Below are 9,878 nucleotides of genomic sequence, written 5' to 3'. Positions count from 1 at the left end.
CATAATACATATACAAAATATTATATAAATAATATTAATATAACATACATATGTACATATACATGTATGGACACATTCATCGTACATATATGTAAAAAAAATCAAAATCATAAATGTACATTTATTGTACAAATATCTGGAATATATATAAAATATAAAATATTATCTAAAAGTCACAAAGGGAAGTCACACATTAAGCGAACGGTACTGTAAATGACAAAAACGATTTTTGTTGTTTTTATGCGTTTCTCTTTAAATTTTAAATCGTCAAGATTGTCAGTTTGCTCGATCTCCCTCATAGGTAGATAAAAACTATTAAAACATGTGAAATATAGAATATGTAGTAGGGCTTAATGAATAACTACTACCCCTGTTAATTTAATTTTAATTATATAATTTACTTATTGTCAGATTAAGACAGATTGTAAATAAAATGAGAAAAAAAAAGCACAATATAACAAATATTTATAAATATTTAAATTAAATTTAATTATGCGTTTTTCTTTTCCTTTGGTTTCTTCTTTTCTTTTCAGCTTTATTTTTTTTCCGTCATTTACAGTCATATGAATGTATATTATCTATATATGGCAGATGTCTGCCTTTCCTCTACCAGGATAAATCAAGAAGGCTACTGATACTGACATTTAAAGACTTATTTTATTTAGACAACATAAAATATATATTGAACCGGGACTGTGTTATATTCTTTGGGAACACTTCCTCTATTTTAGTTAAAACGCACTCAATAGACATTTTTAAATTAATTCGTAAAATTATCCAGAAACAATCCTCAGTATTGTAATATAAATATTCTGGAATATTTGTTTCGGAAAACATCCGTTCAAGAAATGTTTACAGAAGCATTTAAGGTAATTCTTACAGAAACCTTTCAGGTAATGCTTACAAAAGCATTTCAAGTAATCCTTACAAAAGCATTTCAAGTAATGCTTACAGAGTGCTTCACGGAAATATAAAAGACTGTATCACGACCGGCAAAATGGAATACAAACATTCCTACTTGTGGAACTTTCCAGCGGGGAGCCTGGGACTAACGTGTTTTTGCCCAGCATTTACATGCGAAAGAGACAAGGACGCCGTCTATAGGTACGTACGCACTACTTTGTTACCTGGACTGCTGGCGTAAGCCTGTATTAACTGAGCAGACGAACAGCCGCGACCGGCCAGGACAGTGCTAGCCCAGTATCTGTTTCGCTTTCCTTAGCTCAAGCAACCTCCCTAAGCCTCCTCGCCACCAGTCACGAGTTTTTCCTTGTTTTTAGGTTTATTTATTAAATTTTCTTTAAAATGAGACTAACAATAAGTGTATTAAAAATTAAATTGAATCTTAACTAACAGAAAACAATTTGGGGTCTAATACTTATTGCTGAGCTTAACAATGTATTGTGCTGTAGGCGAGATTGGTTAATAACGCTGGTTAGACCCCTGACTAAATGTTTAGGATGAAGAGGTATTTTGGTATGGTAGTTCGCTTCCCATTTAGACTTACAATCCGATGTAAACAGCTTTCAAAAAGTACTGGACCCCAAATAGTCCCGTGATAACTTAACTCCAAGTGTATATTTATGACCTTTTGTCGATTTGACGATCTTGGTGTTCTTCTGGTCCCAATACTTTAATTTTTAGATCCTATTTCACATATTCTCAAGAAAGTCAAGAGTGGAAAAAGGAATTTGATTATTCTTACATGACTGAAAACTTATTAGTATCGCATCCGATTAATGTTAGTTAACTTACCATTTCTAACCGTCTGTAGGACTATGCTTGGAACCGTCCATATTTGTAATCTTATTCGTGGTGAAGTTGATAGTGAAATGGTAAGTCGGCTAAACTCCTGTGTTACAAGTATATTCAAATTACGTAGCTATTAGCTGGATGAACCCTACAAAATATAATGTTCTGATCTCTAATTCTGACTCTCTGGTGCTTCTAAAGCAACCATTACTAAGTCTTTTTACACAAAATTAGATCTTATCTAATTTTTTTTTTTGCTGATATAGTGTTTTGGAAGGCTCTAAATCTAAATTTATAAATCATCATTAAATAGTTTTTTTCTCGAACGCTGTAGTCGATTTACTCAGCTAGTTGATGTGAATGGAAGAAATTGCCACATTTGGTGGACATTACAATAGAAAACTATATTCTAGTGGATGGCAGTAGCCAAAATGTGTGTCGAATATTAATAGAAATTTGCATAACTGCATACTAAGGTTCAACTTTTTAGCTTTTATAGTTCCCGGACAGACAAACGAACATGGCCAGATCGACTCGACATCGGCTTCTGCCTTTTACATACTTTTCAACGGATTACTACATCCTAGATTACTACCCTTTATAAAAAAATGAGCAAAGCAGTTCTTTACAAATTAATCTTATTTAATGGTAATCAAAAACATTTTTTTGTGACTGGAAATCGCATTTAATTACCTTAATTATTCCAAAATTAATATAAATAAAATTTACAACTCTGCATACAATTTTATTTTACAAAAATGATTTGGAATAAATGTAAATCTTATTTGAAATGTGAATTCTTAAAATTTGTTAGTATTTGCTTTAAAAATGTTGTTTGATAATATTAATAACTTACATTTTTTATATTAAAGTGTGCAAATCTGAATATTTTAAATTTTCCAAACTTTTAAAAATCCAAAATTTTTCACCAATCCTTAGTGTGAAAACAGAGTTGTAAATTTTTAACATATAGAAAAATCCTATTTTCCACACAAAAAGCCAAAAAGACGTATTTTAAAGATTCGGTTGTACACAAATTTATGTCTTGCAGTAACCTTTAAATAGCAAATTGTAAATTTTTAACATATAGAAAAATCCTATTTTCCACACAAAAAGCCAAAAAGACGTATTTTAAAGATTCGGTTGCACACAAATTTATGTCTTGCAGTAACCTTTAAATAGCAAAACAATTTTAAAATTTGGTATCGTTCGTGCTATGGCATATTTAGAAATGTGGATTAGCTTAATCACTTAAACATCGAAGAAGGGCTTTCCCTGCTAGTCTTAATAAATCACATTAAATTATGATAAAAACTTTATTATTTTTTAAAAGCGGCCAGCTGGTCATAAATACTTTTTTATAATTTGAAGTACTTAATGGAATTTGGAAAAAGTGACGTGATTCGAATATCTTATTAATATAATTAAAAAATGTTATTATGATTATGACTATTAAATCAAAAAGAGCGTATTTAGTTTGCTACAATCGAGTTATTTTTTTATATTTTTGATCGCCTAAATTATTTTATTTTAGAACTTTTATTTAAACAAAGCAACTGCCATTCAACAAAACTTAAATGTTTAAATTCATTGTTTTGGTAAACTTTTTTATAGATCTTAAATATTACGACGTTAATATCCCAATATTATACACGTTCTTTACATCAGGTAACCTAAATATAAGTTAATTTTAAAATAAATAAAAAAATTAATGCATTTTACGAACATCACACATAGTTTTAGTTCCTATCTTTAGAAAATATTTAGGGCCATTTTTCATATTCACACGTAAGTGAAAATTGTAAGAATCGGAGGTTGTCTCATTTTAGCAAGCTTTTTGTGTAAAAGCCCTAATCTGAGATCTGAGAAAATTACGATAAAAGTTACACTAATGGAGCAATTGTTTTTACTATATACTTAAATTCTTAAAGCCTAAAGCGCATTTTCTGGTTGTCGCTCCTTAAATTTTAAAGTTTCTTCGAAAATCAATGATTTTAAAGCATCTCGAGAAATGTCATCATTTTCCATATTAATCCGAAATGGCACTTCAGCTACAGGCTGGAAGAAGAATAGAACAACGTTTTATTAATATATTTATAGAATACACATCAACGAAATTAAGTTATTTATTGTAAGCCTTTTCCAGTCAATGCGATTTTACTGATTATAATTAAATGTTTAATGATAAATATTCTTTTTATTAATTCAGTTTGCGTTCAGTGGCGAGTTTGTATGCACAACGAAAAGAGCCCTTAGAGCGACGTTTGTATCCGACGGAAGCGGATATGGGCGAAACATTGACCGATCGTTTTATGATCAGGCGACAGCTAAGCTCGTGGGGCAGGGAGGACTGATGACTGACGAACGGTACTAATGAAATTATTTTACAAGCACTTCTAATGTTTATTCTCCTTATGTTGTTCAGCAAGCTTGGTCTGGCCACCTGGTCGCTAAGCATCGGATACCTAATCCTCTGCACAAGTCCTTTTCCAGGACAAGAGCACTAATAGACCTTACGTAGGTATACGCAATGTTCTCTATCTCCCATTTATGTATTCTAGTTATCATCCGTAAAATAATCATAGTTTAGAAGGCAAGGGTACAAAAAGATCGGAGTCCGGGCTGGACTTCGGTAGATCTCTTCTGCCCGGATTTTTCTACGCTATGGTAACAACGTCCTGCTTTCATTCACAGTGTCGCAATCGATCTCTTTGTATGCCCAGATATGCAGCCACGATCCAAATTATTTGTCCATAAAGGGTCTCAACCGTCATTGGTTTCTTCTGTTGCCGCTGTTACTGCTACATACAGTTTCGTACAGATCAATAAGTTTAACCTTGTAAAATGTCATTAATTTGCTCTTTCAGAAAGCTGTTAGCCTATAGAGCGAGCCAACACAATAAAAACCGAAATACGAACGGCATCCCAAAATACGGGAATACTGCATTCCAATGTTTCTTTACGGTGCACTGGACTTTTACCTAGTCTGATTTTCCAATTATATTCGTTCTTCACACGGCAGATATTAAAAGAGCATTTACATTTAACCAAAGGCACTTGTTGTAAATACCAAGTTTTTCACATAACTTTTTAATTTATGGACATTTATTTAATCATTATTTAATTTAATCGGCCAAGCCGATGTGTGATAGATATACACGTGGGAATAATACAGTGCCATTTGCTGTGGTTCAAGGACATATGATAGATTCTTTCTCCCTGATGTGATGGCGCTCTGGCAAGTATACTTTAAGTATACTTTGAAATCATCAATGTAAACGTTTAGTACAAACAAACGGTTAGTTTAAACAGCTCGGCTTTTTTATGACTCTGTTTGAGTGAAATATGTGCAGTGGGTGGGTCTGGCCATTGGTCCTTTGGTTGTCGAAGAAACATTGGACCATTAACCCATTAGGCGACGTTGGGTTTAGAAATGACCTTTGTGGCCGAGTAGTTCCATGCGTGGAATAGAAAGTGGTTTATTGCTTTTTGCTACAACCTGCGATACCGTAATGTCTACGATCTTTTTTATGCGAAAATAGCAAACCGCAGCATATCCGAAATCGCAGGCGTCGACAAAGGTGTGTAGTGCAATAGTGTCAGCTATATGTCTTGGAATTTGAATTGTTGCGGTTTGGAAAAGCAGGACTTTCCTTTTCATTTCATTCGCGCAAATCAAAAAAAAATATTTAAACATGTCAGTTTTCGGTTCCCAAAACAAACCGAGGACTTTCTCCGGCAGCGTATGTCTCCATTGCTTCTACTTTGGTCGCTTCTGAAATGGCTTCAAATGCTCGTGAACTTTCTAGTTTGCGTTCCTTCGCATTCTTATCTTGAACATAGTTTACAATGAATTGAGCACAGGATATTCCAAGGGTCATTGATTTCAACACAAATATTCTTGGACGAAATCTAACGCATATGCTTCTATGATTATAATTTGATGGAACATTTGTCCCGACTTCTTGTGACCATTAATCTTGTGCAGGTGACATTTACTATGCCAACAGCTCTTTCGTCATCGATGGAACAAACCTTTTTGGATAAAAAAAGTTAACGTTAAAGCTCTCTTCTATGGCTTTATCAATTTCATTCAGTTGCATTGACAGTGCATAGCAAAGTTATGTTCAGACGAAGCCTTGTACTCCCCAGCCAAGCATGCACCTTGAAGCGATTGGATCGTTCCACTTTCCTTCTCTTAGTTTTCGAGGTACGTCTAGCGTTCATTTCTTTATACCAACCAAGAGCATTGGTTAACAATTCTAATAGGATTTTGTTGCATACACCCTTTTTGGAAGATCGTAAGACTTTAAAGATTCAAAGCTGGAATCAAAAAGCAGCATTGCGACAAAGAAAATGCAAGTCGACAGTAAACGATTATCCGGTCAGCGGCCGCAATAGATTGCAGAAAGTAAAGAAAATCAACACCAGTTCCGGGTACACTTCACCGAAGGGGGTATTGACTACCCAAAATAGGGGAAAGTGAGAAATATGATTCCTAGGTGGGAACACTTGGCATAGAAGACCAATAGATCAGAAAAAAGCTCTGTGCCGGTATAAAAAGACCATGGCTCACCGATGAAAGGGCAGGCAGATGGAGAGTTACCCGGGTAAACACCCGTCGTCCGGCGGTACCCGGGAAAACATCCGTACGTCAGATACCCGGGCAATCATTCTTTTGTCCATCGAGGAGAAGACTCAGGGATAACTCCAGTCTCAAAGAAAAACGTCAAGGAGCAAGGACACTAGCATCCTTTAAAGGAAATAACAGAACTAACAAGGAACACACTTTGAAGGAAGACCATAGTTCCACGATATTCTCAGGATGGGCGGCAAGGAGTCCGACAACACAGCAAATGTGAGGAGGTTGTCGACCACAAACAGGAAATAGAAGGAGTACAACATACCCTGGAATTCATCGCTGCTATACTGATCTTCCTGGCTCAGTTAAAGATCGTAAAAATGTACAAGAGATCCGTACAGCGGAGGAGGGACCATCACCATGTCCTGGACAGAATTGTCTCCGGAGTCCCGCAAAGTGCTTAATTAAAAATACAAACTGCAAAACAATTAAAAGGTCAATTAAAGGCCGTTAATGTGAACATCAGCAAAAACCAAACAACAGCAAGTGCTCGCTCCAAGTAACCTGAGAGCCGAATAGCAGCCAAAGCGTGCTACAAAAGAACAGAACAGAGAAGTGCTTTTATATTGTGTTTGTGTATATCTTATTATTGTTCGGTTACAATTAAGTGGTGCACGAAACTATATGTATGTATAACTCCATCACTATATATGTATATAGCAACACCCAGGATCCAACGCGTCGAGATCTCATCGCTCCGGATTAAAGTGGGGTAAGTTTGACGGAACCCTGTTCCAAGTTTTTTTTATATTCATATATTTACATATATTCCCGTGCTCATTTTATTTTAACACCATTACTACATATAAATATATTTGTGTCAGGTTTAAAGAAAAATATCTTATTGTCAGCCTCTTCCAGGCAATTTATTTCATTAATAGGAGTTAAATATTTTGTGTTCCATGTTGTTTTAAATTAATAAAAATTACTTTTCAGCGACGAGTATCCGCCTTGTTCTTGTTATGCAAAAACAAGAGCCCTTAGAGCGACGTTTGTAGTCGTGAATTTGTTGACGTGCGCACCTTTGCTTGGTGATGAATTCGATACTCCTCGCTAACAACAGTTATAGCCAACTTATCATAAATTTTGTATGCTAGCTTTTTAATTCTTGTTTGTATTACATGGCACTAGCAAACAATCTATTACTCAATAAAATTATGCTATTATTGTAACTACAACAAAATGAGTAGGTAAATATCCAGAAGGGGTGCTGACGCGCGAAGTGGAGTAGGTCAAAAACGATGACATAACGTTTGACGGACAACCTTGACAAAAGGGGATCGTACTGCGCGGCCCGCGATGATCCATCAGGCATGCGGAAGCATGAAGGGGAGGGAACGTGGCCGAAACATTGCCCGATCGTTTTACGATCAAGCTACCGCTTGTAGGGCAGTGAGGACTTTCAGGCACTACTAATACCCACGACCCAAAATCGACGAGCTTATGCCGGCATCCTGGTGCCTGAACATCGGATGCCCCTCCCTCGGCCTGGTCCTTTCACAGGACACAGGCACGAATACACCGACGTAACAATTTTTAAGGAATTCAATATAAATGTGGGTATTTGGTGATCAGCGCGTTTACGATGCTTTTCGATGATGTTTTGCGCACATACAAAACCTAATTGTTCTAGACGAATATGCTCCTCAGGAATTCCCGAGGAATACCTAGGGAATATCGAAAAATAAGCAAGGTTTTTCCGAGGAATCCTAGGGATGTTCCCTGGATATGCCTTAAGAAATTTTGATGATAAATGCAGGGAAAGACCTCAGGAATACCTTGAGACTACCTCAGGAATTTTTCTTTAGGGGGTTCCTCAGGAAAAAGCCTTGCGCTTTTCTGTAGAATTCCTCTGGCTAATATCTGTAAATACCTTTAAAAATACATGAAAATCTCGCAAAAATTTCTGCATTTAATTTAAATTTAATTTCTATTTATTCTTAATTTAAATAATTTGTTTTTCTGTTGTAAAATTACAGATATACATACAATCAAAACTTGAAAAAAAGTTGGGAATGCTTTTAAAGTTTTTTTCCCTTTGAGGCCGTCTATTTTATATGCGCACGGATTTTTATACCCGTTACTCGTAGAGTAAAAGGGTATACTAGATTCGTTGAAAAGTATGTAACAGGCAGAAGGAAGCGTTTCCGACCATTTAAAGTATATATATTCTTGATCAGGATCAATAGCCGAGTCGATCTGGCCATGTCCGTCTGTCCGTCCGTCGGTCCGTCCGTATGAACGTCGAGATCTCAGGAACTACAAAAACTAGAAAGCTGAGATGAAACATACAGACTCCAGAGACATAGAAGCTGCGCAAGTTTGTCGATTCAGGTTGCCACGCCCACTTTAACGCCCACAAACCGCCCAAAGCTGCCACGCCCACACTTTTAATAAATGTTTTGATATTTTTTCATTTTTGTATTAGTCTTGTAAATTTCTATCGATTTGCCAAAAAACTTTTTGCCACGCCCACTCTAACGCCTACAAACCGCCAAAAACTGTCAGTGTTGAAGACTCTCCTTTGCACTTCCACTAGATGAGTAACGGGTATCAGATAGTCGGGGAACTCGACTATAGCGTTCTCACTTGTTATAATTAACTTTATGAATGTTTGGAAAAAACACTTCACACGCCACAATCGAATGCAAATGCAAAGGGATTGGGAAAAAGGAAAACGAAACCGAAAATTTTGACAGACGTATGATAGGGTATTTCCGACAATTAAGATATATTGTACTTGGAATTACATAGGCAAATAATTAAACGCGGACGCTTTGATGTTGTATATAGCGACCGTTTTATTACATTCAAAATGTTAAATCATTAAATCAACAAACATTAACCGTCAGGGCAAACGAGAAATTCAAACATTTTCTGGAATATCGGTAGAAATTAAGGAATAAATAATTAAATAAAATGAAATAATAATCAAAATTTTGGGCGTGTTAGTTTTGGGCTGTTTGTGGGCGTTGGAGTAGGCGTAGCAAAAAGCATTTTTAGCACATCTAAGTAGAACTACTCGTATTGTCAGACTGGCGACCACAATTCAAAATCCTGAGAACTATCTTGGGCAGAATAGTATGATCGAAACGACAACATTCATATACATTCCATTTAACCCGAGTTCCAACAAAACCAGCCTATAACACAAAGAGTAATACATAGAGATTTAATACATAAGGTACATAAAAATAAAGGCAAAATTTTACCGAAAAGTATTTTGTCCGTATATGCTAACTTCATTCGTTTAATTCTATTGCTTTGGATCGACGATCGGCTCTTGGCCTTGCGTCAGGAACACTGGCGAGTAACCGGCCACTTTGGCCATACTTTCATCACAGTTCTTCTGGGTTTAACCGGAAAGCCGTGCTATTATGGTTTTTACCGTAAATTGCTGCTTTATATACATGTCGACGAGAAACTTCTTAAACGCGTTTTATAAATGGCGTCTGCAGGGACCTATGTAGATATGTTTTTGCGG

The 9,878-nt window shown here is 35.9% G+C and overlaps 1 protein-coding gene and 1 long non-coding RNA gene across 5 annotated transcripts in view; one reads left to right on the top strand and one right to left on the bottom strand.

Moving 5' to 3' along the window:
- Window positions 1-2,373: 2,373 nt before the first annotated feature.
- The window catches only part of LOC6539147 (mitogen-activated protein kinase ERK-A), an 81,517-nt gene continuing 74,012 nt past the window's right edge, over window positions 2,374-9,878 (bottom strand). For 2 of the 4 annotated variants that reach the window (XM_039371328.2, XM_039371329.2), the window contains 2 exons: window positions 6,660-6,811; window positions 3,636-3,810 (listed from right to left, as the gene is read on the bottom strand). In XM_039371328.2, the coding sequence (XP_039227262.1) occupies window positions 6,677-6,811 (135 nt within the window). In that variant the 3' untranslated portion in view covers window positions 3,636-3,810; window positions 6,660-6,676. Of the gene's footprint in view, window positions 3,811-6,659; window positions 6,812-9,878 lie in introns of all 4 variants that reach the window. The other 2 variants (XM_039371330.1, XM_002086012.4) reach the window with 1 other exon arrangement.
- On the top strand, window positions 3,820-4,685 carry LOC120320775. Its single transcript, XR_005560320.1, has 2 exons — window positions 3,820-4,119; window positions 4,178-4,685. It is a non-coding gene; the product is annotated as an uncharacterized LOC120320775 (long non-coding RNA).

The sequence above is a fragment of the Drosophila yakuba genome, chromosome 2L (genome assembly GCF_016746365.2).
Source record: "Drosophila yakuba strain Tai18E2 chromosome 2L, Prin_Dyak_Tai18E2_2.1, whole genome shotgun sequence".
Classification (NCBI taxonomy): Eukaryota; Metazoa; Arthropoda; class Insecta; order Diptera; family Drosophilidae; genus Drosophila; species Drosophila yakuba.
Note: the sequence above shows the minus strand (reverse complement) of the source record. Positions and strands in the feature narration are given on the sequence as shown.